Raw genomic sequence first — 17,748 nt, forward strand, 5'->3', positions numbered from 1 at the left:
CATGCAGTTACAATACAATTTAATACCGTAGGAGTCAAGGGGACCTGCTCGTTAGAGCTTACAATCTAAAAGATGTATTTGTCAACATTGTATTTAACATAAACATTTAATGGATAGTGATCCATACTGATATTTCTAATAAGAGTCCCCAAAATTCCTGCATGTTTGTTGACAAGTTGTTTTTAACTAAGCCAGTCAGTTACAATTCTGCCAGCAGAGAAGTATGATTTGTCTCCACCATTTAGTTCAATCAGCAAGCTGTGTAATCTGATCTTTTTTACTTATGTCTTTTTTACATAGTAGACAATGATAGCTAGTATTTTAACCCGTAGAAAGCTTGTTTGGCTACAAATGCTAAAAGGATATATGCTTACAGGCAGTCCCCAAATTACAAACATCCGACTCGTACTGAAAGAGATACAAAAGATTACCGCTCCAAAGTCATGACCTCTCCCAAAACAGCTGTCTCCACAATCCCACAGGGTGCCGGCTCTGTTTGCAACTGGAACTGAAGTGAAAATAATATAGCTGGATAGCCGCACTCCAAAGTTTTCGACTTTATTGCAAAAACATGATTAAAATCATAGCATCCAGGCTACTGTGTTAGTCTGCACAGCCGCTGACATGTTTCACACTGAACACAGTGCTTAGTCATAGTCATGACTATGACTAAGCACTGTGCTTGGTGAGAAACATGTCAGCGGCTGTGCAGTTAGTCTGTACATTAGCCTGGATGCTATGATTTTATTCATGTTTTTGCAATAAAGTCGAATACTTTGCAGTGCGTCTATCCAGCTATATTTTTTCATTACATCCGACTCATACTTGCAAATGGAGGGAGACAACAGGAAGTGAGAGTAAATCTACCCCCAGAAGGGAAATTCACTCCTGTAAGGCTACTTTCACACTGGGACGTTGCAGGCGCTGGCAGTAAAGCGGCACGCTATAGTTAGCGGAGCTTTACCGTCGTTTTAGCGGTGCTATTCGGCCCCTAGCGGGGCACTTTTAACCCCCACTAGCAACCAAAAAAGGGTTAAAATCGCCCGCAAAGTGCCGCTGTAGCAGGTTTGCAGTGCTGCCCCATTGTTCTCTATGGGAAGGGAGGCTTTAGGAGCGGTAAATACAACTCTCCTACAGCGATCCAAAGATGCAGCTTGCAGGACTTTTTTGACCGTCCTGCATGCGCACCTCTCCATTTTTTTTTTCCCATGAGTCTTTGCAAAATAAAGATTTTTTTTTCACAAAATTGTCATATTAACAGATTATGTGTCTCATACCACAAATTACACCCCAAAATACATTCTGCTACTTTTGAGTATGGCGATACCACATGTGTGAGACTTTTACACAGCCTGGCCACATACAGAGGCGCAACGTTGAAGTAGTGCCTTCAAGCATTCTAGAAGCATAAATTACAAATCTCATTTGTCAACCACCTATTACACTTTTGAAGGCCCTGGAGCACCAGGACATCGCCCACAAAATGACCCAATTTTTGAAAGCAAACGCCCCAACGTATAATCTATGAGGCATAATGAGTCTTTTGAATGATTCATTTTTTTATTTTTTATTTTTTTCAGACGTTTTGGGAAAATGTAGGAAAAAAAATGAGAAACAACCCCCCCCCCCCCCTTCTTCGTCTTCTTTTTAGTTATTTTTTTTAGTTTTTTTTACACAAAGTTGTGCATGTATAAGATATTTTAAACACATATCATGTATATAGCAAAAATGACACCCCAAAATACATTCTGCTACTCCTCCTGAGTATGGCGATACCACGTGTGAGACTTTTACACAGCCTGGCCAAATACAGAGGTCCAACATCCAAGGAGCACCATCAGGTGTTCCAGGGACATAAATTACACATCTAATTTCCTGACACTTTTGAAGGCCCTTCATATTTCTAACGCATATCATGTACATGCCATGAATTACACCCCAAAATACATTCTGCTGAGCAAAGGGTAAATAAAAGATTACTTGTGGTTTTAGTAGTCCAGTTGTCCACATGAGGAGAGCCCTGATCCAGGCAGCAGGCAGGGACATGGTCAGTAACAGTGAATGGAACTGTCCAGGCAACAAGCAAGAATATTGGGACAGGAGTAGAGGCTTCTCCCACCCAAATCTCTTTGAAGCCTCCGAGTCTCCAGACCCCAATATGGGAATGAGAAAACTAAAAATATAGTTTTCTTCATCCAGAAAAACAATTCTGGAACCCCTCACATATGTGAGACCCCTGTGTTATTATTCCCACTACTCCAGTAGCAGGGTAAAATCAGTCCAAGAGGTAGGCAAAAAACATTGTCAAACAGTCCAGGGTCAGTTCCAGAGAAGGCAGAGGTAGGCACAGTTTAGCGTTTCTGCAGAAGCATGGTTGTTTAACAGGCCAGGGTCAGTTCCGGAGAAGGCAGAGGTATGTTTAGCATTAGACAGAAGCTTGGTCGTATAGCAGGCCAGGGTTGGTTCTGAAGAAGGCAGCGGTATGTACAGTTTAGTGCAGTGGCATAAGAGATGTGGCGGTAAATTACAATTACGTTTACCATACTTCACTAATAAGGTACTGAAGTATGGTAATGGCGGAAATAGTCGCCTATACAGAGGCCTGGTTGGGAAGGACATTGGGGACAAAAATACACAGTGTCTCTTCTAACTCCTCCTTTTTGGAGCACACCTGCCATTTCTTCTCATGTCTTCGGCCTGTTTCATGGAGGGGGAGTTTCTCAGTAAAGTGACGTTCTTGGAGTCTGCTCACTGAATCAGAGCAAATATTTTCTGGTGGGCCAGCAGGGTACAATAGGGCAGTGATAATTTCTTCTGGGTAATGGAGATGGGATATAGTGGTCTCGGTAGATTTTTGGTAAATAATATAAGTGTTATACATGGCCAAACTGAAAAAAATAAATAGAAACTTTTTTATACCAATGGTGGGATTTTCTTGTGAGAAGGTAGGGTTTGATCATCTGATCATTGAAGTCGACACCCCCATGAACAATTTATATTCATGGACACAAGTTGGTTTCTGAATTGAGGCAGTTCTTCTGGAGATTTCCACGTAGGTGTCATCGTGAATTGTTGCAAGCATGTGGATGTTTCGTCTATCCCTCCACTTGACAGCCAATAACTCCTGGTTCCGCAGAGACGCCATAGGCTATCACTAACGAGCCTTTGCAGGAAGACCTTCCTATTGGCTCTCACTGTACCACATGCTGGAGTTTCCTTCCGGTAAAAGCTTTGGAAGAGGGGGCAAGCTTGAATAGAAATTATCCACATAAAGATGATAACCCTTTCCAAGGAGTGGATAGATAAGCCCCCAAACAACTGTTCCACTGGCTCCAATGTACTCAGGGCATTCAGGGAGATGCAGCTGGGTGTGGGTGTCCTTCCCTTCATACACCAGGAAGGCCTAGATGTACCCCGTTTCTTGGTTACAAAGCTTGTACAGCTTAACCATTTATCGGGCCCTTTTGCTGGGGATAAACTGTTTAATGCCCAGCCTGCGTGCAAATTTTGCAAGTGACTAGTCGATGGAGATATTTTTGCCGGTGGTATATAACTGAGAATTTTTCTGAGAAATAATTTATAAGCGGCCAGTCACTGGGGAGGGCACTGGGTGTTGTCATTATAGTGGCGGAACCGCATAATCATTGACCTTGGCATAAGGGGTGAGAAGATTGGCATGTGGTGGATTGGGTTGGTGGACCAGTAGGGGTATAATTAGATTTTTTGCAAGTCCCATATTAAAAGTTGGGCCTAATTTTTTTTTTTTTTTTTTTTTTTCTTCAATTCCTCCACGGTAAGTTCTCTCTACTCGGAGGGATAGGCGTAACTAGAACCAGGGTTGCTTGCTATAAACTGTTGTCCATAGAGGTTGAACGGGGCCACGATAGACGATAGTAAGTCTTCAGTAAAAATTGAACTAAAAATATCAAGAAAGGCAAAATTATCGGTATTCACCTGGCTAGGTGGTGAAAGGGGTGATATTTGCTGCTCTGGGAATTAGAGGGAAGCCACAGGAGGTTTTGAAGGGCATAGGGAAGGTTGGCATGGGTCCTCATCCTTTTGGGCTGAGATGATACCTCACTTGTGCTTGGCCTTTGTTGCAGTGGCACTGCGCTAGAGGTGGATGGCACTGCGCTAGAGGTGGTTGGCACTGGGCTACTTGTAGTAGCCTGCTGCTCCTTGCCGGAATGCCTTCATTTCATGGGCACAAGTTTCTCTTCCTCTGATTTTGTAGCAGACCCACTGCTTAAAATTGGTTAATAATCCGAATTAGAATCAGACACAGATTCAGAGAGCTCCTTGGTGCTCTCGTCACTCAGGCTAAGAAGCTGGTATATTTTCTCAGTGGAAAAATATTTTTTCACCATACTGGTGACTGTGGTGCGATTAGGACAGATGAGGGTGCACTGCTGGGTGCTGATGAGGATGCACTGATTTGTACTAATGCATTGTGGCTGTACTGATTAGCTGGCACTGATGAGGTGGCACTGACGGTCGCTGATGAGGATCCACTGATAGGGTGGCACTGATGTGCACTATTAAGCATTGTAGTGGGACTGATGGGCACTGTAGTGGTGCAGATGAACACTGATGGCACTGTAGTAGCATTGGGCACTTTAGTGGTAATGAAGGCACTGTCGGGCACAGATGAGCACTGTAGTGGCACTGATGGCACAGCATAGCACTGCTGGGCACAGTAAAATTGAGTAAAAACTCACTGTTGGCACCTCTGGACACTCAATCTCTCTCCTCTACACACATGCTGTATCGGTGTGACGAGAGGAGAGGGATCAACCACTGGATGACACCACATTGTTTACATTGTGATCACTCCGTCATTGGATTTTATATTATCCGACCACGCTGTAGCTGTTTTTTGGCTATGGCTGGTAGTTAGATGGTTAAAAAAAAACAGCAGATTTCTGCCTTATTTTAGAGCGTCTCCCTGCACTCACGTGACTCCTCGGCTCTCTTCCTTTCCTCACGGGTGTTCTCGGCCCTGCCCGCTTTAGCTGACAGACTGGCAGAGTAGAGAGCTGAGGAGTCATGTGAGCGCTGGGAGACGCTCTGATATAAGGTAGAAATCTGCTTTTTTTAAATAAAGGACATACAGTGGGCCACATGTTGTTGTCTAACAGAGTGGATTTTAGAGACCTGACAGGTGGTTTTACAACCACTTTAAGAACAAACCTACAGGACCTATATTGTTTGTAATTCAAGGACTGTGTATTATATATATTATTATTATTATACTGTTTATTTGTATTATTCCAGCATGACTAAACAGTGAATACTAATTACTTATTTATCACATAATGCATCTGCATAATACATTCATTTTCTCCTTGAAACATGAATTACTACCGAATACATCCACGTTTTGTCAAACTAAACAGGAATTGTTATTCCTGAATTGCCATTTACCCAAGGTTTATAGAATTATAGCAAAAATAGAAGATTAAATAGAACAGATATGCATAAATAACAATGTTGATAAACACTGGGTCTGGCTGCCTCTTTCTTTCTTTCTTTCTTTCTTTCTTTCTAGTGGGAGTGCATGGTAGCAGAGAAAAAGTACTGGATGTCCTGTGTACTTTGATTAGTATCATCAACTAATTGAACTATTATACCTGCAAGTAGCATTGGGCTACTTTTTACTTTCCTCCCCTGCTGCCTTCCCTGCTGAACACCACTCTACTTCAAAGTGTTTCCAATGTTAAATCTCTTTTGCAACCTTTCCCTTCAGGAGTGGGGATCACCTGTACGCCTCTGTGTGCTAATTGATTGCCCCCAACAACCTCCCCAGTACAGTGGCAGGGAGGAATGTGCTGGGGGGGATACAGATGATCCATACTGCCAAGTTTTGGTTTCAGACTAGATCTCATTTGGAGGTACTTTGCAGTAGGAAAGTGTTTGGCGTCATGGGAAGCAGGAGAGGTAAATTTAATGCTCCTTTGTAGGTATGACATGTTAGTATGTGCACTCAACTTCTTTGGATGACCAGGCCTGTTTTGAGTGGAACCTGTCCTGTTAAACTACTGTATGGTATTGACCACCATGCTGCAGCTCAGTTTCAGAGTCTTGGCAATCTTCTTATAGCCTAGGCCATCTTTATGTAGAGCAACAATTCTTTTTTTCAGATCCTCAGAGAGTTCTTTGCCATGAGGTTCCATGTTGAACTTCCAGTGACTAGTATGATAGAGTGAGAGCGATGATGCCAAATTTAACACACCTGCTCCCCATTCACACCTGAGACCTTGTAACACTAATGAGTGACATGACACCGGTGAGGGAAAATGGCTAATTGTGCCAATTTAGACATTTTCACTTAGGGGTGTACTCACTTTTGTTGCCAGTGGTTTAGACATTAATGGCTGTGTGTTGTGTTATTTTGAGGGGACAGCAAATTGACACTGTTATACAAGCTGTACACTCACTACTTTACATTGTAGCACAGTGTCATTTCTTCAGTGTTGTCACATGAAAAGATATAATAAAATATTTACAAAAATGTAAAGGGGTGTAGTCACTTTTGTGAGATAGTGTGTGTGTGTGTGTGTATGTGTGTGTGTATGTGTATATATATATATATATATATATATATATATATATATATATATATATATATATATATATATATATATATATATATAATATACCCTGTTTCCCCTAAAATAAGACCTAGTGTGATTGTCGGTGATGGCTCCAATATAAGCCCTACCCTGTTTCTCTGAAAATAAGACCTACTAGGGCTTATTTGGGGGGGTAGAACTTATATTGCAGCTATCACCAACAGTCACACTAGGTCTTCTTTTTGGGGGAAACCGGGTATATATAAAATTATACACACACACTTTATTTATTTATTTTTAACTTATGGAAAAGATATATAGTTAAACACCTGAGGTTCATAGTTGGAGTTTACATACACATGTATTTGTGGGGGAAAGTTGTAGTGGTGCTGTAAATATGGAAAAGATGACAAGGATGTTGCAGTCTTAAATTTATCTACGCTTCCATTCTGTATACTATTTAATATTACCTCTGTACCTTTTTCGGGGGAAAAAAAAATCTTTCACAAAATTAACTTTAACTCTTTCCCTGCCACTGCTTACAGCTGGCCAGGTCTGTACGCCATTCCTCCTCCTCACTTCATTGACCATGAGCTTATAGGTAGGGCTGAAACAACTAATCGATTAATCGATTATGAAATTAATTGATTACTATTTTCATAATCGATTAATCGGCCAGTAATATAATGGGGTTAAAAAAAAAACTAAAATGAGCCCTTTATAGTACAAAAATATAATCACTACTGTAAATATTACTTTCACTGTTCTACAGTAACAAATGAACCCCTTCCAGTAGTGATTATCTGCTTTTTTTTGTACTATAAAGGGCTAATTTTAGTCTTTTTAACCCCATTATGTTACTAAACGTCTAGGCCTGGTTCACATCTATATGTTTATTGGTGCTTTTTGCAGAAATGCACTACAGTTCATTTACATGGTTTCCTATGGGACATGTTCAGATCTGTGCTTTTTTCGGCCGCTGCATATTTGGAAAGGGTCAATGGCTTTTAATGCAAAACTGTGCTTTTTTTGGTTCAATATACTTCAATGGAGAAGCTGCAGAAAAGAATGTAATGCGGTTTTTGCAGCAATTTGTGTTTTTTAATCTGCCCAAAAAAAAAGCAAAAAGAGCAAATTGCTGTAAAATCACGTGCGCAAAAATCAAAACGTACAGCAAAACGCACTGCAGAAACAGATCAAAAGCAAAAACTGCATAGGTGTGTACCGAGCCTTGGCTGGCCACACGGATCAATTTTCAGGTGAGAATATTCAGATGAACAATCTTTGTACATTCGCTGAATGAAAGAATTTTGTTTGAAATTTTATTCTTAATTTCTGAACAGAAACCACATACACTGTCTGAAAATTCCTTTGACGAAGAAGTTTTCTATTATTTCCAAATTTTCCCGTCACTGTGGTTGAAAATGAACGTCAATTTGACCCACTTTTTTTTAAGGTTATTAATCCAAACAATAATCGGCAAACTAATCTGTAACGGCTCCCCTAATATAAAGGGGGTTAACGCCGTTTACGATGTTCCCTCTCCGAGACACACATTCACTCGGTACCAATATTCACAGCTAAACGACCCTTTCCTATAGAAGCCGATCCCTCTGGCAAAAAGACGAGGCGCACTCTGTCTCTGCTGTAGTAGGAATGACTTTATTAAAAACCAACATTGTATTTTTATACACACTTCAAGGCACATGCTTTAACACGAACAAGAGCCCAGCTCCACCCACACATCCCAAGACGTCTGCTATGCTTCAAACGATCCCACCCAATACACATCTTTTCACAAAGGGTTAGCAGCCAGTCTGTCTGGCACTTTATACTACACACAAGGATAGACTTAAATGAACAATAGAAATGCAAAACAACTTAATTCTTCACAACAATGACACTTAACCCCCACATACAGTATACAATGTATTATACAGCCTTGAATATGGCTATCACAGACCATATCAGGGGTTTCTTTTATTTACCCTGTGTCCAAAGTGACCCCACTGTCACACATCTCCCCTTTCGGCAGGAGACTAACAGAGGAGGGGACCCCAGACGGGTTGACTCCGCAGTTAGTCCATGGGTCCATTCTTCCAATACTGGATAACCCATCAACATTGCACTAGGAGCCCGGGAGGGCGTCGGTTTGCCGGACAACCCATCAGCATTGCCATTTTGCTTACCGGGTCGGTAGCTGATGGTGAAGTTGTAAGGTTGTAGGGCTAAGCTCCACCGCAACAACCTGCCATTATCTCCGGAGACCCGGTTAAGCCAGACCAATGGGTTGTGGTCGGTGACCAGTGAAAATTCCTGTCTGTATAAGTAAGGGTTCAGCTTTTTAAGGGCCCAGACCAGGGCCAAACACTCCTTCTCCACTGCCGCATAGCTCACTTCCCGGGGTAATAGTTTTCTACTCAGGTATGCGACAGGGTGTTCTCCTCCATCCTCCCCAACTTGGCTCAGCACCGCCCCCAGTCCAAACATGGAAGCATCCGTGTGGACAAGAAAACGTTTGTTAGGTACTGGGGCAGCCAAGACAGGGGCATTTACAAGTGCTTGCTTGAGGGCTAGAAACGCGGATTCACAAGCTGGAGACCAGAGGACTTTCCTAGGTAAATTCTTTTTCGTCAGGTCAGTCAGGGGTTTGGCGATAGCACTATAATTAGGGACAAAACGTCGGTAGTACCCTGCAGTTCCCAAGAAGGCCAATACCTGGGTCTTACTAGGGGGCGTGGGCCAGTTAGCTACTGCCTCTACCTTGGCTGGCTCGGGTCTCTGGTTCCCACACCCCACTCGGTGCCCCAGGTACTGCACCTCCGCCATCCCTAGATGGCACTTGTCTGGTTTCAAGGTCAGGCCTGCGGCCCGAATTTTGTCCAGAACCACTCCTACGTGAACCAGGTGCTCCTCCCAAGACCCACTGTAGATCGCAATGTCATCCAGATATGCACATGCAAAATCCTGGAAGCCATCGAGGAGCCTATCCACCATACGTTGGAAGGTCGCCGGGGCATTTTTCATTCCAAATGGCATGACCTTAGACTGGTACAGGCCAAATGGGGTAACAAATGCCGACTTGGGGATAGCATCCTCGGCCAGGGGGATCTGCCAATAACCTTTACACAGGTCTATTGTAGTTAAATAACGTCCCCTGGCTATACGATCTAGTAGTTCGTCTACCCTGGGCATCGGGTAGGCATCGGTGGTGGTCTTCTCGTCGAGTCGCCTGTAGTCCACGCAGAACCGGGTAGTCCCGTCTTTCTTAGGCACCAGGACTACAGGCGAGGCCCAAGGGCTGTCAGAAGGCTCAATGACTCCTAACTGAATCATCTCCTGTATCTCCTTCCGCATTTCCTCTCGGACTGCTTCAGGGATACGGTAGGGGGGCTGGCGGAGGGGTGCTTGTCCAGGGGTCTCTACCTTATGTACAGCCAAGGTCGTATAGCCCGGTCTTTGGGAGAACGTCGCCTGTTTCTCCCACAGAAGCCGCTTAGCCTGTTCCTTCTTTGTGGGGCTTAACCGGTCTCCTAGCTGTACAAGGCTAATGAGGTCGGTCTGGGGCTCTCTCTCTAGTAAGTCAGGGAGGGGTAAACCTTCTGAGTCGTCCGCAGCAGGGGCACATACTGCAGCAACATCCTCCTGCCGTTCCTGATACTCCTTCAGCATGTTCACATGAAAGGTTCGCTGGATTCTTTCATCTGCACAGCTGGCAATGACATAGGTAGTATCACATACCTGGGCTACTACTTTATACGGGCCCTGCCAAGATGCCTGCATCTTGTTGGTCTTCACAGGCTTGAGCATTAAGACCTTCTGCCCAACCTGGAAGACCCGCTGTCGGGCCCCCCGGTCGTACCATCTCTTCTGTCTTCCCTGGGCCTCCTGGAGATTCTCTCTTACCATCAGAGACAGTTGCTCCATGCGGTCCCTGAGTTCCAGAACATAGGGTACTATGGGGGTCCCTTCTTGCTCTGTCTCTCCCTCCCAGTGTCCTCTGATGAGATCGAGGGGTCCGCGGACCCTTCTCCCATAGAGTAACTCGAAGGGCGAGAACCCAGTAGATTCCTGGGGTACCTCTCTGTACGCAAATAACAGGTGAGGCAGGAATCTCTCCCAGTCTCTGCAAGAGTCCGAAAAGGTCCTCAGCATTTGCTTGAGGGTCCCGTTAAAGCGTTTGCAGAGACCATTAGTCTGGGGGTGGTAGGGGGAGCTCAGTAAGGGCTTAATATTGCACACCTTCCACAACTGCCGGGTGAGTACCGCGGTAAACTGGGTTCCCTGGTCAGAGAGAATCTCTTTAGGGAACCCCACTCTGGTAAAAATCTTAACCAGGGCATCAGCTACTGTCTCTGCTTCAATGTTGGACATAGCTACTGCCTCTGGGTAATGGGTGGCGTAGTCCACCACGGTGAGAATATACTTCTTTCCGGATGGACTAGGCCGGGCCAGGGGACCCACAATGTCAACGGCTATGCGGTAAAAGGGCTCCCCAATAATGGGCATGGACATGAGTTTGGCCTTAGGGTGGCCCCCCCTCTTCCCTATCCGTTGACATGTGTCGCACGTTTTGCAGTATTGTCGCACATCCTGGCTAAAATTGGGCCAAAAGAAATTCTGTGTGATCCTATAGGCCGTGCGACGGAACCCTAGATGTCCCGCTAGCGGCACATCATGCCCGATTCGCAGAATCTCCAGCTGGTATTTCTTAGGTACCACCAGCTGTCGTTTCTGCGAAGGGGCCTTACTTCTCTGAAATGGCTTAGGGATCCTATACAGTCTATCCCCATCCCATTCAAACATCTCCCCATCTATTCCCCTTTCCTGAGTATCTGCCTTAGCCCTATACTTGTGTAAGGTCGGGTCCTCCCGAGTTTCCCTCCCGAATGCTTCTGGGGTATCCCAGCCTAGGCGCGCCTGATCTAAGGTACGTGCCGGGGAGGATAGTCTCACCTGGGTCTCTGCAGCAAGTGGGCCGGTTCCAGCAGTACGTGTCTGTGCACGGGTAGTCACAGGGTTGACTTCATCGGGGCCCATCGGGGTGTAAGCAGAAAACAGGGGGGCCAAATCATTCCCCAGTAGTACATCCGCAGGTAAGTCCTTCATCATCCCCACATTCACGTGTCCCGAACCAACCCCCCAATCCAGGTGAACACGGGCCACGGGTAGCCGGAAGATGGTACCTCCCGCTACTCTTACGGCTACAGTGTCTCCGGTGTGTTGGCTCTCTGGGATGAGGTTCTTCCGTAGTAGGGTCATGGTAGCGCCGCTATCACGTAAGCCATTGGCTACCGTTCCATTAACCCGGACCGTCTGCCTGTGTTGTTGCCTGTTGTCCCGGTTAGCTGCTTGTATTGGATCAGCCTCATGCAGGACGCCCCAATGTTCTTCCCCCTCAACGCAGTGGGCCGCAGGCATGGGTGTGCGGGGGCTCCCCCTTGCTGGTTGTCTCCATGACTGGGACTGGATGGCTGGATTTAATGGACAGTCTGGCTTTTTGTGCCCTAGCTGTTTACATCCGAAACACCTGATGGGTTGTGCATAGTCCTGGGCGTTGAACCTGGGCTGCTGAGGATAAGTGGCCGCTGGGGTTGGTGCTGAAGCTGTGTTAGAGGCTGATAAACTGGGCCGAGATGGTGGATAGCGCTCGCTTCCGCCTGACCTTCGAGAGTCCAGATATTCATCGGCCAAAGTAGCCGCTTGCTGTACAGTCCGTGGTTGCTTATCTCGTACCCAATCCCGTAGTACCGGAGGGGTGTGGTTAAAGAACTGTTCTAAGAGTACTAGTTGGGTGATGTCTTCTATGGTATGAGCGTGGCTTCCCTGGATCCAGCCCTTAAGGTCTCGCTGCAGACGATGTGCCCACTCCACGTATGTTATGTGGGTTTGTTTCCGAGATTCTCGAAACTTAATCCGGCTGGCTTCGGGTGTAATGGCAAATCGGGCTAGCAGAGCTTCTTTTACCCGATCATAGTCTTTAGCGTCCTCATCCTCCAGGGCCCGATACGCATCCGCCGCTCTGCCAGTTAAATTACTTGCCAGTAAGACGACCCAATCTTGGGGCAGTACTTCATGTATCTGGCATAGTCTCTCAAAGTCCTGCAGGAATGCTTCAATTTCCTCCTCTCCCTCCTTAAATAGTTTGAACGCCCGAAAGGGCAACTTACGGACAGGCGCTGCATCTTTAAGTGTTGTCTCCGATTGCCGTATTTCTGCCATTCTCTGTTCATGTTGCCACTCTAGTTCTCTCTCCTGTCGCTCATCCTGCAGCTGGATGTCTCTAATGGAATTCTGTATGGCGGTCTCTGATGGGTTAGCACCATATAATGCCACCCGCTGTCGAACTCGTTGCTGAAACAAGTCTTCAACTGACCGGGGTCCTGCATCGCCATCCCTCTGATCCATCTCGGTTAGTTCCCTGATCAAGGTGGCCTTGTTCTTTGTCCCACTGGTCCCTCCACGGCTCTCAAGTAAGTCTTTCAGTGCGGCTTTCCTGCAGGCTGCATAGCTGGTCATTTACTGTGGTGGTTTGAAGTGTCCCAGTAACTGGAGGGAAGATCCCGCTGCTGCCACCAATGTAACGGCTCCCCTAATATAAAGGGGGTTAACGCCGTTTACGATGTTCCCTCTCCGAGACACACATCCACTCGGTACCAATATTCACAGCTAAACGACCCTTTCCTATAGGAGCCGATCCCTCTGGCAAAAAGACGAGGCGCACTCTGTCTCTGCTGTAGTAGGAATGACTTTATTAAAAACCAACATTGTATTTTTATACACACTTCAAGGCACATGCTTTAACACGAACAAGAGCCCAGCTCCACCCACACATCCCAAGACGTCTGCTATGCTTCAAACGATCCCACCCAATACACATCTTTTCACAAAGGGTTAGCAGCCAGTCTGTCTGGCACTTTATACTACACACAAGGATAGACTTAAATGAACAATAGAAATGCAAAACAACTTAATTCTTCACAACAATGACACTTAACCCCCACATACAGTATACAATGTATTATACAGCCTTGAATATGGCTATCACAGACCATATCAGGGGTTTCTTTTATTCACCCTGTGTTCAAAGTGACCCCACTGTCACATAATCGATTATGAAAACAATCGTTAGTTGCAGCCCTACTTATAGGTAAACTGTTCCGCAGGCACTGCTGAACAAACAGCAGCTGATCAAAGCTAGTCACCTCAAATGTGAACCCTCCCTCATCACCCCCCCCCCCCCCCGCGCCTCCTGTCAGTGCCGCCACTTTCCTGTCTCCGGCCTCTTTAACTCCCGCCACTTCTCTTCTTCTAAACTGCATTCACCTTCCACGAACACACCTGTTGCTCCCAATTTTGACATCCATCTGGGTCCAGGTGCATGTCCCTGAGCTCACACTGTCTGCATCCGGGGTCGTGCACCCACACGGATGTCTGATTGGGAACGGCGTCTATGTCATAGAATCCCGATTGACATAAATGGGACTGACTGCATGGGGATGCATGGAACACTTGTGCATCCAGGGGCATACACTTTACTACGCCCCATGTGAACAATATCTTAGTAGCAATTTAGCAAGAATTTTGTAAGTTATGTTGTGTTTTGTGTGCTCTAATGATATTTTTGTGTATTTTTAGTGAAAATCGTTTTAGCTTTTTTTTTTTGTAGGACTTTATCCACTTATGATTTTACTGTATTTTTTATGAAAATAGCAATTTGATGAAAATTTGCGCAACTATTGCAGGGCCTAAAAAACAACCAGTAGCTAACTTTTTGGACTCGAGATGTCATGAGTTTTCAGAAAATGTATGGTTTGGGGGGGGGGGGGGGTTGATCACAAACTGGAAGCTGTAAGTGAAAAATGGTAACCTCCCAGATTTTTTTTTTTTTTTTTTTTTTTAGTAAATAATTTTTATTTACAGTTTTGCATACCTTCAGTTTTCACCATTTCACAAATGGGCGCAATTTAAAATTTGTCAAAAAAAAGTAAATTTAGCAGGAAATTTTCAATTTTGACATGTATGTATCCACTAATAATGATTTTAGTGTACTTTTTGGGAAAATATTGTTTTTATAAACATTTGCGCAAATATCACAGGGCCTAAAAAAAAAAAATCAGTATCACATTCCTTTTATTCCACTGGTCCTATGCTTTCAGCATATGTATGATTTGGGTGGGGGGGGGGGTGTTATCTTTCACAAACTCTGAAAGCTGTAAGGGAAAAAGATTGCAAAAATGGCCTGGCCACCCCTGAGTTTAAAAGTGGAGTACCGGGTCTCGCAGCGAAAGGGTTAAAAGGCTTTTTTTTTTTTTAAACCTTAAAACCAATGTGTTTTTCCACACTGTGCTTCCATCCACTTTGCCTTATAGCTTTCTGAGTGATGCACAGCCTTTGTTCTGAATATATGAATTGCTAACAAGTATCATCTCTTGGAAGTTTTTCAGAATGTTGGAGAGTAATAGTTGTATATTATGTACAGAATTGGATTGTATTTGATTTATTTTTTTCTTTTCACTTTCAGGATGAATTCCATTCACGTCTGCGCTTTAATCGGAGAGGGCTGGTTGCCATGGCGAATGCTGGACCTCATGACAATGGCAGCCAGTTTTTCTTTACACTTGGCCGTGCTGATGAGCTTAATAACAAACACACCATATTTGGGAAGGTTAGACAGATGTCCCGATGGAACATGTTTTCAATTATGCCTTTTTATGCATCTTTATTGTACTGGAGTCAAATTTAATTTTATATTTTTTATATATATATATATATATAATATATATGCCTCACAACCTGGAATTAACATGGATTGTTTGAGGATTTGCATCATTTAATTTACAGAACATGTCCACAACTTTGTTTTTGTTTTTTATTGTTGTATTTAATTTTTTTTCCTTTATTATTTAAGTTGCATGGTGTGTGCTTGTGAACAGCAATCTTTAAGTCTGACCACAGATTTTCTATTGGATTGAGGTCTGGGCTTTGACTAGGCCATTCCAACACCTTTTACATGTTTCCCTTTAAACCACTCAAGCGTTGCTTTAGCAATGTGTTTGGGGTCATTGTCCTGCTGGAAGGTGAACCTGCGTCCTAGCCTCAAATCACACACAGAGTGGGGCAGGTTTTGCTCAAGAATATCCCTGTATTTAGCACTAGAGGTCGACCGATATATCGGCCGGCCGATATATCGGCCGATATTTGCCGTTTTTTAAATAATCGACATCGGCCCATTTGTGCTGATAAAAAGCCGATTTAGAACTACAGTGGGACTTTGAAATGACTTCTGTATAGAATGGTCTAAGTTGACTGAGTCGTCATAGCAACCCTTTCCTCCACTCTGGGCAGGCTGCCAAGAAAAGAACAGAAAGATACAATGTTTACACTTGAATGAATGAAGTCATCTCAGTGTGTAGAAGTTCTCAGTTTAACCATTTAAAGACTAAATCTTTTCTGACACTTGTTGCTTACAAGTAAAAAATCCTGTATTTTCTGCCAGAAAAATCACTTAGACCCCCCAAAAATTATATATAATTTTTTAGCAGAGATCCTAGGGAATAAAATAGCGGTTGCTGCAATATTTTATGTCACATGGCATTTGCACAGAGGTCTTTCAAATGCATTTTTTGGGGAAAAAAAATACACCATTTAAAAAATAAAAATAAAATAAAAACAGTAAAGTTAGCCCATTTTTTTTTTTTTTTGTCCAAAAGTTTTGACTACCTGTTTTTATTTAATATATATATATATATATATATATATATATATATATATATATATATATATATATATATATATATATATATATATATACATTTTTTTTTTATTTTTTTTATCTAAATCATACATACAAGTAAACTGATTGGAGGTTTGTTGTGTTTAATAAATGTTTAAGTGTAAGAAATTTTCTGCATCAAGTATGAAGGCCGCTTTCACACTGGAGCGGGCAGGCGTTGATGGTAAAACGCAAGTTTTAGCGGCTCTTTACCATCATTTTAGCGGTGCTATTTGGCTGCTAGTGGGGCACATATAACCCAGCTAGCGGCCAAGGAAGAGGTTAAATGCGCCCATGAAGCACCGCTGCCAAATCGCATTGCATGCGCTTCGGCAGTGGTGCCCATTCATATCAATGGGCAGGAGTGGTGGAGGAGCGGTGTACACCACTCCAAACGTGCTGCTTGCAGGACTTTTTTTTAAGATCCTGCCAGTGCATCGCCTCCGTGTGAAAGCACTCTGTCTTTCACACAGACTGCAGGGGAGCCATTTTACAGGCACTTTACAGGCGCTATTTTTAGCCCAAAAGCGCCTTAAAACGCCCCAGTGGGAAAGGTGTGTTAGATCAAGGGGGATTAAAAATAAATAAATAAATAAAATAAAATCGGCCTAACGTATCGGCCCAAAAAAATCGGCATCATATATCGGCCGCCATGATTTCTAAATATCGGCATCGGCATCGGCCAGAGAAAAACCCATATCGGTCGACCTCTATTTAGCACCATCCATCTTTCCCTCAACTCTGACCAGTTTCCCAGTCCCGACTGCTGAAAAACATCCCCACAGCATGATGCTGCCAACACCATGTTTCTGTATGGAGATGGTGTTCTTTGGGTGATGTGTTGGGTTTGTGCCAGACATAGCGTTTTTTTTTTTGATGGCCAAAAAGTAAAATTTTAGTCTCATCAGACCAGAGCACCTTCCTCCATACATTTTGGGAGTCTCTCACATGCCTTTTCGCAATCTCAAAACTTGCCATTTTGTTTTTTGCTTAAAGTAATGGCTTTCTTCTGGTCACTCTGCCACAAAGTGCAACTCTATGAAGTGTATGGCTTATTGTCATCCCATGTACAGATGCTCCAGGCTCTGCTGTGGAACTCTGCAGCTCCTCCAGGATTACCTTAGGTCTCTGTGCTGCCTCTCTGATTAATGCCCTTCTTGCCCAGTCTGTGAGTTTTTTGGTGTTTTTTGGTGTGCGGCCGTTTTTTTGGCAGGTTTGCTGTTGTCCCATGTTCTTTCCATTTGTTTATTATAGATTTGATGGTGCTCCTAGGGATCATCAAAGATTTGGATATTTCTTTATAACCTAACCCTGACTTGTACTTCTCAACAACAATGTCCCTTACTTGTTTGGAGCGTTCCTTGGTCTTCATAGCAGTGTTTGGTTAGTGGTGCCTCTTGC

General features: G+C 43.9%; 1 protein-coding gene across 1 annotated transcript in view; it reads left to right on the forward strand.

The window, feature by feature from the left end:
* The window catches only part of CWC27 (CWC27 spliceosome associated cyclophilin), a 340,285-nt gene that overhangs the window by 15,956 nt on the left and 306,581 nt on the right, over positions 1 to 17,748 (forward strand). The window contains exon 4 of the mRNA XM_077462632.1: positions 15,097 to 15,240. Coding sequence (XP_077318758.1) covers positions 15,097 to 15,240 — 144 coding nt within the window. The remainder of the gene's footprint in view (positions 1 to 15,096; positions 15,241 to 17,748) is intronic.

Source organism: Lithobates pipiens, unplaced genomic scaffold, assembly GCF_037356315.1.
Source record: "Lithobates pipiens isolate NorthernLeopardFrog02 unplaced genomic scaffold, aLitPip1_a1.2 Scaffold_3, whole genome shotgun sequence".
Lineage (NCBI taxonomy): Eukaryota > Metazoa > Chordata > Amphibia > Anura > Ranidae > Lithobates > Lithobates pipiens.